This window comes from Ochotona princeps, chromosome 21 (assembly GCF_030435755.1).
Source record: "Ochotona princeps isolate mOchPri1 chromosome 21, mOchPri1.hap1, whole genome shotgun sequence".
Lineage (NCBI taxonomy): Eukaryota > Metazoa > Chordata > Mammalia > Lagomorpha > Ochotonidae > Ochotona > Ochotona princeps.
In genome coordinates, this window is record NC_080852.1 from 27,055,591 (window position 1) to 27,076,171 (window position 20,581).

General features: G+C 42.5%; 1 protein-coding gene across 1 annotated transcript in view; it reads left to right on the forward strand.

The window, feature by feature from the left end:
- The window catches only part of PRKAR2A (protein kinase cAMP-dependent type II regulatory subunit alpha), a 36,397-nt gene extending 17,106 nt beyond the window's left edge, over positions 1 to 19,291 (forward strand). Inside the window, exons 3-11 of the mRNA XM_004581750.4 lie at positions 857 to 909; positions 3,785 to 3,868; positions 5,537 to 5,643; positions 6,736 to 6,889; positions 10,726 to 10,827; positions 10,983 to 11,057; positions 14,618 to 14,683; positions 17,072 to 17,213; positions 17,677 to 19,291. Of these exons, the coding sequence (XP_004581807.3) occupies positions 857 to 909; positions 3,785 to 3,868; positions 5,537 to 5,643; positions 6,736 to 6,889; positions 10,726 to 10,827; positions 10,983 to 11,057; positions 14,618 to 14,683; positions 17,072 to 17,213; positions 17,677 to 17,810 (917 nt within the window). The 3' untranslated portion in view covers positions 17,811 to 19,291. The remainder of the gene's footprint in view (positions 1 to 856; positions 910 to 3,784; positions 3,869 to 5,536; positions 5,644 to 6,735; positions 6,890 to 10,725; positions 10,828 to 10,982; positions 11,058 to 14,617; positions 14,684 to 17,071; positions 17,214 to 17,676) is intronic.
- The last annotated feature ends 1,290 nt before the right edge of the window (positions 19,292 to 20,581 follow it).

Below are 20,581 nucleotides of genomic sequence, written 5' to 3' on the forward strand. Positions count from 1 at the left end.
GACGGGGCTAGAGATAGAACTGACCCAGCAGTTGCAACTACCATTGTGTGCATAGGCTGCTATGGGTGACAGACAGAGCCAGACCCTATGCTGGCAGGCACACACAAGAATCAGGTCTGAGACTACTTCAGATGAAATTTCTTTGAGGTCCCTGCAACTGAACTGCTGGACTTAGAGCTCCAACAATGGGGAGAATTGCAGAATCTGTGGTCTGAGTGTTGAGTGCATGTGTCAGAACTGGGCCTCCTTAGTGACATAGATGGCATACCCAAATGTACATGGAAGATAGATATGTCAGTACATTGGGGCCTGCAGAAGACATCTGGTACCATGCCAGAGGAAGGAGGGTACAACAAATTTGTCAGCTATCCCAGCCAAGTATTGACAGCAAATATCTTGGTGAACGGAGACTCTAAGGCAGATTGTGTTAGCCAAAGGAACTTGGAAAGATTTCCATCCTTGGATCGGCCACATCAATAGCATTTCAGAACTATTGAAACCATTTGAGCAGAAGCCTCGAAACATCCTCCACACTGGGGACCTTGGGATGACATTAGGTGGCCATTCCCCATCCCCAGGTGCTGGGGCAGTTGGGAGGCTGGGTGCGGCGGCTTTCCTCACTCCTCTCTTCCCCTGGGTACAGGAAGAAGAAAAAGAAAATTTGGAAATGATAGTCTCACTTGCTTTTCCCTAATCCTTTGCCTGTCCCACCTTAACCAACTATGTAAACATGATCAGAAATAAAATAAGAATAATAATTTCCCCAGGAAAAAAAAAGAATTGTGTTCACGTTCTGTTTTTGCTAAAACCATGCATTTGCTAAGTTCATCTTGATTTTTTTTCTCTTTCATTGTAGTCTGTGCTGAGGCCTATAACCCTGATGAAGAGGAAGAGGATACTGATCCCAGGGTAAGAATTAGAATGAAGATGTTAGATAGAATTGTTACATTTCTCACTGACTCCTGCTCTACAGTGTAATCCTACTGCTAATTACATACAAATTACAGTTGCAACAAGATGCTGTTTTTTTTTTAATCTAACAGATTGAAAGGAACCTGGTTTAAGGTATGGTCAAAAGGGATGCTTCACCGTAGCCATTAGAAGGCTAAAAGCATATTAATTCTACCAGACTCAGCAGTTGTCCCATAGAGAATTTCTTCCTAACAGATAGCCGCATTCTCCCCATAAACGTACAGGTGGAGATGCTCATAGTGTTTGAATACCCAATGAAGGAAGCAGCTTGATTATGCCAAGTAGGAGGTATGAGAGACTCAGTTATTATGGTATATTTAAATTAAGAAAATCTGCAGCCATGGAAAGTCATCATGTGGGACTGGATTTAATGGCATGAAATGCATTTTCATCTGAGGTACATTTTATGGAGCACTTTATAAAATTAAAAATTTAAGGTATTTATATGTTTATTTTTATATTACAGAAAATTTTATTTGAAAGGATATACGCTACATGTTAGCAATGGTTGTGGAAGAACTGTAGTTGCTTGGGGGTGCTTTTGTTTGAAAAAATATGTTTTTAAAACTTTTCAGCAATTAACAAGTAAATTTTTATATAAAAGAAAATACAAATTGTAATTAAGATTTCTGTTACACTGTAATTTGTTGTATATACATTAAAATGAATAGTCTAAAAAAATTCTAGTAATTATTTGCTACCATTTGTGGTTATAACTAATGTAGGCATTTAAATATTTCTTTATTCTGGATATTTAATGATTCCTGATGATTTTTAAAACCTAGAACAGCCTTTTCCTGAGTTAATATCACAAATTTAAACTACTTAACAATTTTGACTTATGTTATTTCTGATCAAATGGTATGTCTTTTCTTAGGGAGGATATGCTTCAGAAGGATCTTGATAAGTCTGAATTACAGCATCAGTATTTAACAATCGTATTGTTTGTTTAATAAGCATCTATAGGGCCCGGCAGCTTGGCCTTAGCGGCTGAAATCCTCGCCTTGAACGCCCCGGGATCCCATATGGCCGCTGGTTCTAATCCCGGCAGCTCCACTTCCCATCCAGCTCCCTGCTTGTGGCCTGGGAAAGCAGTCGAGGACGGCCCAAAGCATTGGGACCCTGCACCCGCGTGGGAGACATGGAAGAGGTTCCTGGCTCTGGCTCCAGATCGGCACAGCACCGGCCATTGTGGTCACTTGGGAGTGAATCATCGGACAGAAGATCTTCTCTGTCTCTCCTCCTCTCTGTATATCTGACTTTACAATAAAAATAAAATAAATCTTTAAAAAAAAATAAGCATCTATAACACTACTTAGAGTAGACGTAAGTTTTGAGGTAGTTTGTTTTTTTTTTTTTTTTTTTTTTTTTAAGATTTTATTTATTTTTATTTGGAAAGTCAGATAAACAGAGAAGAGGAGAGTCAGAGAAGATCTTCTGTCTGATGATTCACTCCCCAAGTGAGCTCAACGGCCTGTTCTGTGCCGATCCAAAGCCAGGATCCAGGAACCTCTTCCGGGTCTCCCACATGAGTGCAGGGTCCCAAGGCTTTGGGCCATCCTCAACTGCTTTCCCAGGCCACAAGCAGGGAGCTGGATGGGAAGTGGAGCTGCGGGGATTAGAACCGGCGCCCATATGGGATCCCGGCGCATTCAAGGTGAAGACTTTAGCCGGTAGGCCACTGCGCCGGGCCCAAGGTGGTCTGTTAAACAGTGTGTATTAACTTATTTAATCCTTACAAAAACTGTAACTTTAATATACTACTGTTACTGCTCCTAATAATAGTGTTATTGATATTTGAAATGTGGCTTTGTATACTTATTGTTTTCTTAACATCTATTTCCACTGAGGTGTCAGCAGATAACTCACACTTAACATAAACTCCTGATTATTTCTCTTTAAATACATATTGTTTCTACCTAATCTTTCCCAGCTTAATTCATAGCAATTCCATCATTCTGTTTGTTTGGGCCTCGAACTAAGGGTTCACCTTCAACTCTGCTCATATTTTCATACCCACCTCCAATTTTTCAATAAATCCTTTTAGTTCTGTCTTCAAAACATCCAGCATTTTGCTGCTTCTCACTGCCTCCAAGGCTACCAGCCTGCTTCAGACCACCACCAGCTGGCACTGTGACACCTACTGTAATTATGTAGTTTCTGTTCTTTCCTACAGTCTGTTATTCACTTAGCAGTCAGTGTGATCCTTTAAAACATCTTTTAGATCTTTATCTCATAGTCTTCAAGTTGCTTGCTTTCGTTCTGCTGCCTTCGAGTTATTTTTCACACATACATCATGCATGCCTCCAGCATAAGCCTCATTTTCCCTTGCTGTTCCCTAACTGGGGAACTTTTGGCACAGAGATATCCACATAACTCATTTTCTCAAGTTGTACTCACTTTGTTGGAATGAGACCCTACCTGGCCATTCATATATACACTTTCCCTTACTTCTATATCAGCCTCGTCAGCTCTGTTTCTGAGCCTTATCACGAATGTATTTTATGTGTTTACTGACTTTGATGGTACATTTTTTTTCCCCTGCGTGTTCCCAGAGTAAGGATAATGGCTAGAACTAAATAAGTGGGCAGTATTTGTGAATGAGTATGTTTCAAGCCCTCTGCTACATGGATGAGGACTCTGAGCTCCAGGGAACAGCTGCCAGCATAAGGCTCTGGATTTGGTGCCCTGCACTTCAGAATACTGGTTGGCGTTTGTACAGAAGTAAAATCATAGAGAAAGAATTATGCTAGTGTTTTAAAGTATGGGATTTTTAAATGGAATTAATTCCCTGGTTTGTTTGAATTGATAGGTGATTCATCCTAAAACTGATGAACAGAGATGCAGACTTCAAGAATCTTGCAAAGATATTCTCCTTTTCAAAAATCTGGATCAGGTAATGTTGATCTCAAATTTGTTGTTGTTGTTGTTGTAATGGTCTTTTAGCTTTTCCTATTTGTCATTTAAATAATTTTAATGTCTTTAACACAACTATATGAGATGCAAGACTTTATTTTAAAAGATTTATTTGTTTGAAAAGCAGAGGTTCAAAGAGTGTCTTCACTCCCCAAATGATTGAAATGGTCAGGGCTGGACCTAGCTGAAGCCAGGAGCCTGGGACTCCATCTAGGTCTCCTACAGGGTGACAAGGTCCCTGAGACATGGGCCATTCTCTCTTGCCTTCCCAGACACATAAGCATGGAGCTGGATCAGAAGTGAGACAGCTGGGACTTGAACTGGTATTCATATGGGATACTGACATTGAGACAGTGGCTCTTTTTTTTTAAGATTTATTTTATTTTTATTGTAAAGTCAGATATACAGAGAGGAGGAGAGACAGAGAAGAAGATCTTCCGACCGACGATTCACTCCCCAAGTGACCACAACGGCCGGTGCTGTGCCAATCCGAAGCCAGGATCCAGGAACCTCCTCCAGGTCTCCCACACGGGTGCAGGGTCCCAATGGTTTGGGCCGTCCTCGACTGCTTTCCAAGGCCACAAGCAGGGAGCTGGATGGGAAGTGGAGCTGCCGGGATTAGAACCGGTGCTTATATGGGATCCCGGGGCATGTTCAAAGCGAGGACAGGGCCCAGTGGCTTGGCCTAGCGGCTGTAGTCCTCACCTTGTATGTGCCGGGATCCCTTATGGGCACCGGTTCTAGTCCTGGCAGCTCCACTTTCCATCCAGCTCCCTGCTTGTGGGAAAGCAGTCGAGGACGGCCCAGAGCCTTCGGACTCTGCACCCGCATGGGAGAGCTGGAGGAGGTTCCTGGCTCCTGGCTTCAGATCGGTGCAGCACTGGTCATTTTGGTCACTTGAGAGGTGAATCATCAGACAAAATATCTTCCTCTCTGTTTCTCCTCCTCTCTGTATATCTGACTTTGTAATAAAAATAAATAAATCTTTTTTAAAAAAAGTGACACATAGAGATCTGTATTTACTGATTTACTCCTCAAATGAATCAACAGCCAGGTCTGGATCAATGTGAAAGCAAAAGGCATTAAGTGCATACTGTTTTCCCATAAAGGTAGTACGAGCCCAAGCACTTGTGCAGTTGGCTTCTTCCTTGCCAGGCACGCAGCAGGAAGCTGGCTTGAAGTGGAGTAGCTGAGACTCACTGACACTCTGTGATATGGGATGCTGGCATCACATGAGGCCGCTTAACTCATTCTGCCACAGTGCAGGCCCCTGTTACAGTCTCTTCAGATATAATGTAATGATCCTGGAATACAACACTGATAGGAAGGTGGTTTTACACATGACATATCAAGGCAGATAATAGTTATGTAGGTATGGCTGTGAGGGTGGGGACCCTGAGTAACTTTTACATATGTTGTCAAAAGGTTTTCAGAACAATATCACCTTGCTAAATTGGCAGCTGTGTCAAGGTACTGAGGTACACGGATATACAGAGCTGAGTAGTCCCTGGAAAGCGTTTTAGACAGTACTTAAGCTTCTGCTTAAATGTGGGAAAGAGTCTGGTGTCGGAATTTTAGATGTGAGTATGGACATTGCTCTTTTCAGCAAGTACGAAAGCTACCTTTTCTCCTTGTATGTACCCTGCAGGAACAGCTTTCTCAAGTTCTTGATGCCATGTTTGAAAGGATAGTCCAAGCTGATGAACATGTCATTGACCAAGGAGATGATGGGGACAACTTTTATGTCATCGAAAGGTAGGAAATGAAAGTTTTCAACTGTGAGGTCCTTCCTTAGTGAATTCATGATTGAGAGCAGACACTTTGCTCTTTGTTGTGTTCAACCCTGGGAGGCTGAGAGCCAGGTGAACAAGCTCACCAGGTCCCTGTGGGAGTCCACAGCTGTTTCTCTGTCTGCTGCCAGCCTCAGTCCTGAGTACATCCTATACGTGTGAGACGGGTGGGGACAATAATTATAGGAAGTCTCCTTTATGGTTTAGGAGAGGAATATAGAAGATGCATTGTTAACATGATATCTGCCAGCGTTCAAGTGATGCCATTTCCTCAATAGCTGTGGGGCACTACATTATCATCAATTTTGAATTCTAGTCTGATCTTACACACACTCATCCTGCCCTGACCTCCATTCCTCTGCCTCTTCTGTCTCTGTTCTAAGGCTAAGCCTCATTAGTGCAAATAAAATATTTGAGTTTGTCCTGCTCAACTTACTGAATCTTAATCGTATCTGATGCCAGTGCTTGTAGGTAGAGGAGTGACCTGTTGAGCCACAACACTGCCCTAAATATGTTTTCTTTTTGTAATGAGAATGTTCAGCAAACTGAGACTAGGAGGGACTTCTCCAAACTTTTCTAAAGATAGTTATACAAAGCCTACAGCTCACCTCATTTTCAATGAGGAAAGATTGAATTTCCTCCTTTAAGAGTGAAAATAAGAAAAAAGTCTGATTTCATCACTTCTAGGCAGTAATGGACTGGAGGACCCAGCCAGCATGGCAAAGCAAAAAAAGAAGGAAGGGAAGAAATGAAAGATGGGAAGAGAAGTAGGGAAGACAGACTGAACATACAGATTGGTAGGAGCCAAGTGAAGCTGTCTTGGTTCATCAGTGATGTGGTCCTCTGTGTAAACAACCCAAAGAATGCTACAAAAACTTTTAGAACCAGTGGGTTTTTACCAAGGACACAAGATATATAGACAAATGTGAAACTGCTACATTTCTGTAGTCTAGCACAATTCTGTTGGAAATCTCCTGTAACATTTTATAAGAACCTGCTAATCATTAAATTTGTTGTCAAGTGTAATTACTGACATTGTTTCATGTCATTCTTCTAGGGGCACCTATGACATTTTGGTGACAAGAGATAATCAGACACGCTCTGTTGGTCAGTATGACAATCGAGGGAGTTTTGGAGAACTGGCTCTGATGTATAACACCCCAAGAGCTGCTACCATTGTTGCTACTTCTGAAGGCTCCCTTTGGGGACTGGTGAGTGAGAGAAATGATTCTCCTTATAGGACACAATATTAATTTCCCTTATTTTTAAATTTTTTTGACCTTGATTGGTTAATATGGCATTTTCTAGCCATTTATTTGAAAGATATTGTGGGGCCCGGCGGCGTGGCCTAGCGGCTGAAGTCCTCGCCTTGAAAGCCCCGGGATCCCATATGGGCGCCGGTTCTAATCCCGGCAGCTCCACTTCCCATCCAGCTCCCTGCTTGTGGCCTGGGAAAGCAGTCGAGGACGGCCCAAAGCTTTGGGATCCTGCAACCATGTGGGAGTCCCGGAGGAAACTCCTTGCTCCTGGCTTCGGATTAGCTCAGCTCTGGCCACTGCGGCCACATGGGGAGTGAATCAGTGGCTGGAAGATCTTCCTCTCTGTCTCTCCTCCTCTGTGTATATCTGGCTGTAATAAAATGAATAAATCTTTAAAAAAAGTAAAAAATACAAAAATAATTAAAAAAAGTTTAGATTTACTGATTGTCATTTTATTTGAAAGATCAGAGAGAATGAGCAAGGGAGAGATCTTCTGTCCCATGGCTTACTCCCCACATGTTTTCCAGTAGCCAGGGCTGGCCAGGCTGAAGCTAAGAGCCCAAAATTCAACCTGAGTTTCTCTTGTGGAAGGCAACAATCTAAGTATGTGAGCCACTGTTTCTGCCTTCCCAGGTGGTCTTAGCAGAAAGTGGGATCAGAAACAGAATAGCTGGGCCTTGAACCAAGCATTCTGCTGTGGGGTTGTGAACATCGCAGGTATCCATTTAACAACCGTGTTCTGTGCCTGCCCCAAGACTAGATCTCCTAACCTTGCAGTAGTATAAGCTCTTTTACATTTTCTGTTTATGAAAATCCACTCTGAACAAGTGGAGAGGAAGGAAGATAACTCTCTATACAAAAATTAGCTTGGGGCTAGCACTGTGATATAACAAGCTAATCCTCTGTTGTGGCACCAACATACCATATGGGCACTGGCTCCAGTCCTGGCTGCTCCAGGACTGGCTGGCTCCCTGCCTGTGTCCTGGGAAAGCTACAGAGGATAGTCCAAGTCTTTGGGACCCTGCACCCATGTGGAAAACCTGAAAGAAGCTCCTGGCACCCTGCTTCTGGTCCGTTCAACTTTGGCCTTTGCAGTCATTCTTTGGAGTGAATCAACAGATGGAGGATTTCTCTCTATCTCTCTATAAATCTGCCTTTTGAATAAAAAGAAAGAAATTTTTTAAAAAAATTGCTTAGAGGGGCCCAGCGCCATGGCCTAGCAGCTAAAGTCCTCGCCTTGAACATGCCAGTATCCCATATGGGCACCGGTTCTAATCCTGGCAGCCCCACTTCCCATCCAGCTCCCTGCTTGTGGTCTGGGAAAGCAGTCGAGGATGGCCCAAGGCCTTGGGACCCTGCACCCATGTGGGAGACCCGAAAGAGCTCCTGGCTTCAGATTGATGCAGCACCGGCCATTGCGATTACTTGGAGAGTAAATCATTGGATTGAAGATCTTTCTCACTGTCTCTCCTCCTCTATCTATATCTGACTTTCCAATAAAAATAATAAATCTTTCTTAAAAATCTTTTAAAAATGGGGGGAGAATAAAGTAGCATAAGTGAAACTTTAACTTTTAACTAAAACAGTATCACCCCAGGACATATGAGTTACATAGGTATAATGTAATGCCTAGAATAACCACTAAAACATATGTACAAAGAGATGTACTCCCAAGCTCTGTAGTTCAAATAGAATTCTAAAATTGTTCTGATAACCTAGGAAGTCAAAAGGAGTGAAAGGAAGATTTTTTTTTTAGCTACTTCGTAATTTATTTATTTTTTTTTTAAGATTTATTTATTTTATTACAAAGTCAGATATACAGAGAGGAGGAGAGACAGAGAGGAAGATCTTCCGTCCGATGATTCACTCCCCAAGTGAGCCGCAACGGGCCGATGCGCGCCGATCCGAAGCCGGGAACCTGGAACCTCCTCCAGGTCTCCCACGTGGGTGCAGGGTCCCAATGCATTGGGCCGTCCTCAACTGCTTTCCCAGGCCACAAGCAGGGAGCTGGATGGGAAGTGGAGCTGCTGGGATTAGAACCGGTGCCTTTATGGGATCCCGGGGTGCGTTCAAGGCGAGGACTTTAGCTGCTAGGCCACGCGGCCGGGCCCTGTAATTTATTTTTAAGTTTTGATGATCTTTACATCATAGTTGATTAGAGCTCAAAGGGTCAAGGGCTACAGGAAAGAGGATAAGACGATTATTTCCACATTCTGTTTTTTCCTTCCTGTGTTTGGGGGAAGGGAGGAGATAAAGGTAGAATCCAGTCAGCCTCCCAGCCATCCCAGGGTTCCCGCTCTGAAGCATGCTGTGAGGTCACTGCTCAAGTGGTTTTGATAGTTCAACACTTCTGAATTGCTGCCGATCTCGCCATTCCAAGCGTGATGAAATCTCTCCAGAATCTACTGGCTCACATAGTCCACCTTAGAGTCTAGGAAGTCAGTAAGAGTGAAACAAAGACTTAAAAAAAAAAACGCACAGAAACAAACAAAAACAAAACAAAAACAAAAAAAACCAGGAAATTAGGTGGGCATTTTGTGAAAATTTAAGGGGCTGCTTAAGCCTCCCACATTTCATATTGATGTACCTGGCTTTAGTATGTAGGTCTGGCTCTAGACTCCACAAGTGCAGACCTGGGAGGCAGCAGGTGATGGCTTAAGTGGTTGTATTCCTGTCACCCTTATGGAAAACTTGGATTGAATTCCTGACTCCTGACTTCAGCCCAGCTCCGTGCCAGCCATTGTGGGAATTTAGGAACTGAACCAGTGGATGAAATATGCTGTCTCTCCTCAGTGGGAAAACAAATTAGAGAAGGACTTACTATATGAATAGCAAAGGAAATAGGCTTCAGGGCAGACATTTAGAGGGCAGGGCGAAGCGTTGCAGTGATGAATGGGTCCGCCTAGCAAGATGTGGCAACTGTAGATACACACACTCCGAGTAACACTTTCCAAAATGTAAAACAAACAGACATCTGCAGTTACAGAGGATGCAGACTTCAGACTTCAACAACCATCTGTTAACAGTTGCTAGAACTACCAGACAGAAAATTTGCAAAGATACAGAAGAACTTAGCACCATGAACCAAGAGAATCTAATTGGATTTTCCAGTACACTGCACACAACAATAAAATACATGTTCTTTTCAATTCCCTGGAACATTTACCAAAATAGACCATATCATGTAATGTGAACTAAAATAACGCATTCTCTAGCCATAATGGCTGTGTTGAGTCTTTTTCGTCTTCTTGTTAATGTATATCCTACCCTTTCTTCACAATCCGAATTTGTATTTTTACCTCAAAATCATCTTCAAAAATTACTCCTGCCTACCGTGGTTTCCCTCCCATCTCAAAATTCTTGTGACACTTGCCTGCTATAGTTTCACCTACCATGTTTCATATGCTACCTTGACTATTCCTATATATTTTGTATTGTATGGTAAGCTCCTTCTTGCACAGGAGTTATAGGATATGTTTCTTGCTTTTGGGGAAGGCTGTCTTTGAAACAATGGCTGAGGTCACAAGTGTTGGGAATTCTTTGTTTTGTGTTCTGTATGTGGCCCACAGGTGGCACCAGTTGAACACTCGCAGCAGCATGTGGGGCATCTGTCTGGTTCAGGATATAGGTCTTTTTCTTCCAGTGACTACTCTAAAATTGAAGTATCATTAAGCACTCAGTTGGCACAGTAACTTGCGTCTCTAGTAATTGTGGTGTCCCAGTCAGTTAAACCATGTACATTGCTTCACATAACCATTTACTAGAATTTTTGTATTTTTTTCTTATAGGACCGGGTGACTTTTAGAAGGATCATAGTGAAAAACAATGCAAAGAAGAGGAAGATGTTTGAATCATTTATCGAATCTGTGCCCCTCCTGAAGTCACTAGAGGTAAAATCAGTTTGATTAAAAGTCCACTTACGAGGGCAGAGCTATTTGTTGCTAAGCTTTCAAATCATACTATTCTAGCTCATTTTTGTACTGTATAGCTAGAGCAACTTTCAGTTAGGATCTTCTCGTTATAATCTTCTTTTCCATTGTTTCAGGTATCAGAACGAATGAAGATTGTGGATGTCATTGGAGAGAAAGTCTATAAGGATGGAGAGCGCATAATTACTCAGGTAAGCAGGGAACCTGCCTGCTGCTCGCCCTCAAGTTATCCTCTGAAGATGTTGCGTCTCTTTTGTTTCCTAGATGTCTGTGAGTTCCCGACAGTGGGAGCTCCTATTGGAGGTGCTAGGTCATCTCTTCCTGCAGAGTTCCTGCGAAGCCCACGATGGTCCATCTCATTGACAGATGCAGATCCCTTGCTTCCATTCATTTTTTTGTTTGGTTTGTTTGGCTTTGTTTGGCTTCTTGTGTTTATTATTTTTGGCTATCTTTTGACCCTAAGAAAAGCTTCATTCATTACTATTAAAACCTAAATATGATTGAAGAGTTGTATTCTACCTCTTCTTTATTTTTTTCCAATTTGTTTTGAAGCAAGTAGAGAAAAAGGTAAGGGAAGCTCTTCCATCCACTGGTTTACTCCCCGGGTAGCTACAATGGCCAGGCTGCAACCAGGAGCTGGTAGTGTCCTCCAGGTCTTCCATCCACTGGTTTACTCCCCGGGTAGCTACAATGGCCAGGCTGCAACCAGGAGCTGGTAGTGTCCTCCAGGTCTTCCACATGGGTGGCAAGGACCCAAACATTTAGGCCATTTCTCAGACTCTTAGCCTGGAGCTGGATAAGAGCACCTTTGACTCGAGCCAGCTCCCAGATGGGATTCTGGCATCTTAAGTAGCATCCCACGGATGTTAGCAGGGAGCTCAAATGGAAGTGGAGTAACTGGTATTCAAACTGACGCACATGGAATACCGGTGCTGCAGGTGAAGGCTAAATATATGCCATGACACTGGCCTCAGAAATTTCTTTTTTAAAGATTTATTTATTTATTTATTTATTTATTTTTGCAAAGTCAAATATACAGAGAGGAGGAAAAACAGAGAAAGTTCTTTTGTTCGATGATTCACTCCCCAGGTAACCGCAACAGCTGGTACTGCGCCAATCCGAAGTTGGGAGCCAGGAGCTCTTCCATGTCTCCCATGCGGGTACAGGGTCCCAAGGCTTTGGGCCATCCTCGACTGCTTTCCCAGGCCACAAGCAGGGAGCTGGATGGGAAGTAGGGCCACCAGGATTAGAACCAGCATCCATATGGGATCCTGGTGCGTTCAAGGCAAGGGCTTTAGCTGCTAGGCCACCATTCCGGACCCCCAGAAACTGTTTTATGTTGTTTGCTTTTGGACAACTTTGTTGCAAGATGTGTGTGTTTAGGATTTGTTTATTTGAAAAATAGGATTACAGGGTGAGACAGAGAAAAAATATCATCCATTTACTGTTTTATTCCCTAAATGGCCATAAAAGCCAAATCTGGGATAGACCAAAGCCAGGAGCTGAAACTCCATTTGGATCTCCTACATGGGCTGCAGGAGCCCATCTTTTGCTGCTTTCCTAAGTATATTAGCAAGAAGCTGGATCGGAAGTGAAGTTGCCAGGACTCAAATTCGTGCTCCAGTGTGGGATGCCAACATTGCAGTAGACAGCTTAACTTACTGTGCCATAGTGCTGGCTCTGTGCAGTTTACAATAAAATTATCAAATTTAAATGTACAATTGGAAGAGCCTTGAAACCATTCTCACAATCATGTGTATAACATTTCTGACACCCTACCAGTTCCCTCACTTACATTTGAACTTAGTACCTTCCCCAACATCCTTAATCCTTGGAACTACTAATCTGCTTTCTACCACTGGAAATTCCTTTTCTATAACTCCATATGAACAAAATATAATGCGTATCACAGTAATGTTAGAGGTAGCCTTTTGTATCTTGTTTCTTTGACATATGTTTTTGAGATGCATCTGTGTTTTGTATAACAGGAGACTATTCCTTTTTGTTTGTTTCTTTTGCTAGATGATACATTTTGTGGGTGTATGTACCATCATGATTTGTCTTCCCATTCACCTGTGGAACGATTTTTTTTTTTCAGTTTTAAGCAAACATTAATTAAGCTACATTAATTTTTTTTAAAGATTTATTCATTTTATTACAGCCAGATATACAGAGAGGAGGAGAGACAGAGAGGAAGATCTTCCGTCCGATGATTCACTCCCCAAGTGACCACAATGGCCGGTGCGCGCCGATCCGAAGCCGGAAACCAGGAACCTCTTCCAGGTCTCCCACGCGGGTGCAGTGTCCCAATGCTTTGGGCCGTCCTTGACTGCTTTCCCAGGCCACAAGCAGGGAGCTGGATGGGAAGTGGAGCTGCGGGGATCAGAACCGGCGCCCATATGGGATCCCGGGGTGCGTTCAAGGCGAGGACTTTGGCTGCTAGGCCACGCGGCCGGGCCCAAGCTACATTAATATTTACATGTATGTCAATATGTGGACATGTTTTTATTACTCTTGGATAAATACCTAGGAGTTGAATACTGAGCCCTATGGTAAATATTACAAATTAGCTTCACAACAAGTGACTAAATTACTTTGAAAATGATTGTACCATTTTGCATTCCCACTTGCAATCTATGAGAATCCAGGCATTAGTTTTTTTATTTTAACTCAGAGTATTAAGTTGTGGTGGATGTGAAGTGCTTATCACTATGACTTCATGTCTAGTGAACCAGAACCCCTGGATCAACCAAGTGATATAAAATCAAAGCAAGGGGACTGGGTGTGATGACCTAGCAGCTGAAGTCCTCACCTTGAACACGCCAGGATCCCATAGAGACGCCAGTTGTAATCCAGCAGCTCCACTTCCCATCCAGCTCCCTGCATGTGGCCTGGGGAAAGCAGTCAAGAACTGCCCAAGGCCTTGGGAACCTGCACCGTCGTGGGAGACCTGGAGGAGGTTCCTGGTTCCCGGCTTCGTTATCGGCACAGCACCAGCCGTTGCGCTCACTGGGGAGTGAATCATCGGATGGAAGATCTTTGTCTCTCCTCCTCTTTCTCCTCCTCTTTCTTCTTCCTTTCCCTTTCCCCCACCTCTCCCAATCTGTCTGTCTCTAACTACATTTCAAGTAAATAATTATTTAGAAAAAAGAATAGTGAAGGCCAGTGTTGTGACACACCGGACTAATCCTCCACCTGCAGTGCCGATATCCTGTTTGGTTCACAGTTTGAGTCCCAGCTGCTCCACTTTCATTCAGTTCCTTGCCTGTGGCCTGGTAAAGCAGTGGAGGATGGCTCAAGTCCTTGTGACCCTGCAAGTCTTTGGGAAACCTGGAAAGCTCCTGGCTCCTGATTCAGATCAGCTCAGTTCCAGCCGCTGAAGCCACTTGGAAGAGGGAACCAGCAGAAGGAAGGTCTCTCTCTGTCTCTCCTGTCGCTGTAATATCTACTTTTCAAATTAAAATAAATTAAAAAAAAATATGCTGTGTGCAATTGGCATCCTGGGAATGTTTATGGAGGTAAATATAAATGTTCTAGTTTAAGAGGTGAAAGATTATGTCAATCACAGTTGGGTCAGCATTCCCAACGAGCAGGCTCCTCTCATTTTTTTTTTCTGAATTTGTTAGCCATTGATTTCTGTGTATATCAGAAAAATAGATACACATGAGAGCTGTGTCCGTAAGAAAAGGGGGGTATTGCTGTGCTTCTCTTCAGTCCTCTGTATGGCGCTGAGCTTTCCTCTTTTTTTCAGGGTGAAAAGGCTGATAGCTTTTACATCATCGAGTCCGGTGAAGTGAGCATCTTGATTAAAAGCAAAGTGAGTTGATACATGATGCCTTGCCAGTGAGGATCACACACACAAAGTCATTGTTTCCTTTAAATCATATGAAGTGAATTTATTGTGCCTCACTAGCATTGTTATTTGACATACATGACTGGCAAAGATCTCATATTTGAACCTATCCATTGATGGTGATTGAATGCATTTCTGCTGTCTTTGCTTTTGTTATATAATCATTGATGTGCAAAAATTTGAGATACAAAGCAAAATATTAGAAAACCTAGAATAGAAAATCAGGTAAATACGAGTGGTCAATGTAAAGTTAGTTTCTTTTTCAGAGTGTTGCTATGGTAGAACTCTAGGACAGTTACTGTTATAACCGTTTGATCAATGAGAAGTCCAGGAAACAATTGACTTGCGAGTGGGTGAAGTGAAACTTGCCTATAAATCCATTATCACCACATTTTCCTGTTTTTTGTTTTTGTCTATAAGACAACTATATTTAACCATATATAACACAAACTCAACCTATGGTAAAACTTTGCAAAGTGTATTTAGTAAAAAAAAATACTATTATCTATAACTATAAGGTAATTTGATTCTTAATTAGCAATGTTTTCTTATTAGTTTCTTACTGTTGTTTCACTTGTGGTGGTTTGGACTAGTGCTATATATTGTACATTTCTTGATGTTCACAGCATAGTGCTAGGTTTGTAGGACAGCAGCAGCAGCATGAATTGTGGAGCTATTGTATGTGTGTGTGTGTGACAAGAGACTGAGCAGGCATGAATGTATCTGCATTCCCAGAGAATGCCCCAGAAGCTGAAAAGACAGCACTGCCTCGAATGCAGCAGCTCAACTTCTGAGCTAATTGGTCAGGTCAGGTCAGGTCAGAAGTATGGAGGCAAGGAAGAAGGAAGGGTTAAACCATGTAGGCTAATTTACCAATTTTGTTTACTTTTTTTTTTAATGAAAAAAAATTTTAAAGATTAAATTTTTATTGGGAAGTCAGATATACAGAAAGGAGGAGAGACAAAGATCTTCCGTCCGATGTTTCACTCCCCAAGTGACTGCAATGGCTGGTGCTATGCTGATCCAAAGCCAGAGCCAGGAGTTTCCTCCAGGTCTCCCACACGGGTGCAAGGTTCCCAAGGCTTTGGGCTGTCCTCTACTGCTTTCCCAGGCCACAGGGAGCTGGATGGGAAGTGGAGCTGCTGGGATTAGAACCGGCACCCATATGGGATCCCGGTGCATATAAGGTGAGAACTTTAGCCAATAGGCCATGCCGCCGGGCCCTTGTTTAGTTTTAAAAAGAAAAAATAATCTTTCTGCCTATAAAATAAAGTGGTTCTGGGCCCGGCGGCGTGGCCTGGCGGCTAAAGTCCTCGCTTTGAACGTGCCGCAAGATCCCATATTGGCGCTGGTTCTAATCCCGGTAGCTCCACTTCCCATCCAGCTCCCTGCTTGTGGCCTGGGAAAGCAGTCGAGGATGGCCCGAGGCTTTGAGACCCTGCACCCACATGGGAGACCTGGAAGAGGTTCCTGGTTCCTGGCTTTGGATCGGCACAGCACCGGCCGTTGCGGCTCACTTGTGGAGTGAATCATCGGATGGAAGATCTTCCTCTCTGTCTCTCCTCCTCTCTGTGTATCTGACTTTGTAATGAAAATAAATGAATCTTACAAAAAAAAATAAAAGTGGTTTTTAGAGGGTGAAATTAATTCTAATAAATTACAGGTAATTTTTTTAACTTAAATTATTTTTTAGCTTGACAGATTTGCTGCAAGTAGACATCAAATACGATATAGTGTATTTTTTTTAATTTCATTACTTTTTAAATCAATTTTAAATTGAGAGGAGTTCTACAGATAGCACTTACAAATAAATTTTGTCATTACAAAGTATTGTCTAGGAAACCATAGGGTCTCAGTAGTGTATTTAATGCATAATTTACTTATTACTCAAGAGAAACATTGTCATTATTTAGAAAGAATTAGCAAAAGACCTTGTCTTTTCCACTGTGTCTCAGAAGTCAGTATCTCCCAAAAGGAGAATATGCAAGAATACTTCAAAGAGTTCATGAAAAATGGAATTGAAAGGAAAGTTCATTTTCATGTAAAAAAGTTTTGAAATCCATGGATAATTTTTTCATAAAATTCATTTTCTATGAACTTTTTAAAAGCCCATCATAGGATGATCCTCAGAAAATGGCCTTTACTTGAAAGATGTTAGAACATGGGTAGAGCCCCTGGTAAAAGCTAACTCCTGCAGTTAAGCCAGACCACTGGAGTAGTCCATGGAGATTTACATAGTATGGCAAGTTTCTGCCCATTGCATTCCTCAGTGGTTGCATTTTGAGTGTGCTTAGAAAGGAATGCAAGTAAGTGAAACTGGAGTTAGTCTGGCCTGTTCTCTGCCTACTGTAGACTAAAGCAAGCAAGGATGGTGGTAACCAGGAAGTTGAGATTGCCCGCTGTCACAAGGGGCAGTACTTTGGAGAGCTTGCACTGGTCACCAACAAACCCAGAGCTGCTTCAGCGTATGCAGTTGGAGACGTCAAATGCTTAGGTAAGAAAAAGCCTTCAGATATTAATAACTTCTTTCTGCTATTCAGTGTATTTTTCTGTCAGTAAGCCTTGACTTATTCCAACAGCTCTCTCGCACTTTTAATCCTGAAGAGTTTGTGGGACAAGCCAGATATGGGTGAATATATTCTTTTAGGGAACATTTCTGAGCATTAACTACAACCTGTGTGTAAGACAAGTGTATAGGTTTCAGGCCCTGTGAGAAGAGTAGTAACGGAGGCAGGTGTGTAGGGCTGTGTGAGTACAATTGATGCTAGACTCTACAGAGTCTCAGAGATGATACTATTCTGCTGTGTATGCCTAGAAATAGCCCCTTTGCCATGTGGCCAGTATCCCAAAGTATGATCCCCATGGGGAAATGTGGAAAGAAATTTGCATGCGGAATATGACTTGAATTGTTAGTATAAATAATTCATGCTCTCCCTCACCTCTTTTTAACAATGCAGTTATGGATGTGCAAGCATTTGAGAGGCTTCTAGGGCCCTGCATGGACATCATGAAGAGGAATATCTCACACTATGAGGAACAGCTGGTGAAGATATTTGGCTCCAGCATGGATCTAATCGACCCTGGGCAATAGGTGTGCCACATGCTAGAGCCTTCTCAATGTGACACCAAAACCTTTCGGTCAGCCACAGAACACACACGGAAAACAGACACGACAGAACCGTTCCTGCTGTTGCCACCTCCGCTGCCATCGCTGTGGCTATGGGCATTTAGAAAACTTGAAAAGTCAGTACTGAAGGATGGACAGAGGTTTGACCCACACCTCCATTTTGCTTCTGAAAAGCCCATTGTTAGACCATTTTTAATGATTCCTCCAGCCCAGTTTTCTCATCTTTGGTTCAAAATGGCATGTCTCTCCAACAAGTTAAGTGCCTGATACAAAGTCCAAAGCATAAACAGTCTCCTTCCTCTCTTGCTGCTATTACTGCTTTAGGAAGTTATCACACGTCTACAGAGACCTGTTGTGTCACTGTAGACCTACTCAACCAGTCTTTCTCAAGGGAGGAAATGCTGTAGCCTTCAATCTTTTCATTCGTCCTTTGAGAAAGTCGACCTTTGTTCACAGTTCCACCTTGAAAGTTTTGTGATGGAAGATGGCAGATGGGATAGAAGTTTGTGTTCCAGGCGCACTGCACTGTCTGCTGACAGCTGCCCACAGGCTCAGCTGTCTCTAAACCCAGGACAGCTTCCCAAAGCAGACGGATAGGTCCATGGGACCCATGTTGGAGCAGAAAAGTTTGGGTTCAGCATATTTTACTGGTAGTAAAGAGTGAGGAAGGTTTTCTGGGTTAGGGGTTATTTTCTAATATGTTTTGTAGGTTTTTGTTTTGCTTTGTTCTGTTTAATCTCTGTGCAGTTTGCATGAGTGATTTGCTGTCCATTTGTAAAGAGCCAGGATCTGGAGGTGCCGTCACTTTGTCCAACCCAAATACTTTCCTGGGCAACTCCTGCCGTTTCGTGTTTCCAGTTGCCCCACCTGCTAATAGCAGTGTGTTGCAAGAGGCTGTGCTACACTGAACCCTTTCCTTCTGCTCCAGGGTTACGGTATAGCTTCAGGAGCCTTCAGTTTATAAATTTTTAAAGATCTTATTCAAATTAAAGAAAATTTTTCTCTATGGAATTCTTCTTAGACATACTCATCTATGTGGTGTTTGTCAGCTGACCTAGACATTCAACCTAAAGATGAATTCTGTAACTTTCAAAAATTGGCATCATTTATAATTTCATAGAATTCAAGTTTTTTCTGATTAAGATGTTTAGATAGTTGGGATCCTAATTGTTAATCCCAGTAAAAGGTAACTTAGCTTATATCTAAGACTTTTTTAACCTTTTAATTATAACAGGTAGCATTTCTGATGGGTTGTGTTAATTAGTTGGTATATTTCAGAGTGAATTTTTTTTCTTCTGAATCATTTGGAATCCTAGGAGCAGTATAAAATTTACATACAGCTATATCTAAATATAGCTAAATTTGTGTTAAATCGAGAGGCCTATTCCAGTATGATTTTCTGTTTCTTTTTAACTTGCATCACTCAATAAATCCCTGAGAGATTACATGCTGGAACTTGGGTCATTCCTGTGTGGGTAATGGTGGAGTCCAGTGAGCTGCCATTGTCCATATACTGGGCTCTCTGCTTTTGCCAAGGACTCTGTGGCCAAGAGATTTCCAGAGTGGATAGTCCACCACACCTTGTTAATTCTTCATTTTTTTTTTCTTGTACTCCACCCATGAAATGAAAGCAGAAAGACTCTTCAGAATGCCATAAGTAGCCTACATTGCAACTCTCAGAATCTTGAAAGATTGTAAAACTCCAAAACAGGCAGCTAGCACTGGGAAAGCCTGTGTGGTGATCCCACGTTTTCCTAAGGTTCTTCTTTTCTATAGTGTTGCTTTGTTATCAGACAGATTCAGAATGCAAGTCTTCTACTCTAACAGACAAGAACCACAGGTTTCTTACAGAGCATCAGGTGCATTGGACTTCAGGAGTGATGCCAAGGTTCAGTCCCAGACCGCATGAGCTGTTTGAACACTGAGCAGATGTTCCCTCCCCAGATCCCATACCAGCATTAATTAGGGTTGGCATTAATTCAATGCCAGACGAATGGCATGCAAGCTGTACTGTAGGCTGCTAGGTGTGGGCCCTCTCATCACCTGTTTTCACACATCCCAGTCTAGTCTTTTCCTTTGCAGAACCCTCCTTGATGCCCCCAATAGTGGTGGTTTTTCAGAGCAGCGTTTGTCAGGTTTAAGTCCTGCTCTAGCTACTGATTAACATATAGATCATCAGTCCAGACCTTTGGGTTCAAGACTGAGGAATAAAGACTTTAAAGGGACAAGTGTGAGTAAAATAGGACAGCCATTACCACAGCACCAGGATCTGATAGTGTTCAGTTTTCTTTGCAGAATTAGGAATCAAAGGGGGCAGGCCAAGTTCAGCTTAGGGCTGTGGTGTCCACATTGTACCAGGGAATCCTTGCACTGATGGTTGAGCCTCATGAGGAGGAGTGTATATTGGGAAGAAATGCCTCTATCAACTGTTTTGTGTTCTCCTCTGTGGCTTAGGGCCTCAGGCCTCCTTTTCTGACTTTGTTGATTTTTGGATGGCAAAGAAAATTCTTAAAAAGCCTTGTTCTACAGTGTTCTCCTTCCTTTTGGCCCCCAGCTTATCCCATCCACTCTTGTCTTGACTGACTTCTCAGAAGGTGTGGTTTCCATTTCTTGTCCTGGTAGTATCTGCATTTGTAATTGCTGTAGATGATCTCAGAGACCAGGATTGAGCGTTTCTTGGAGCAGCTTAATGAGCAGATTCAGCAGCAAAGTGGCAAGGACAGGTGATACTCCTA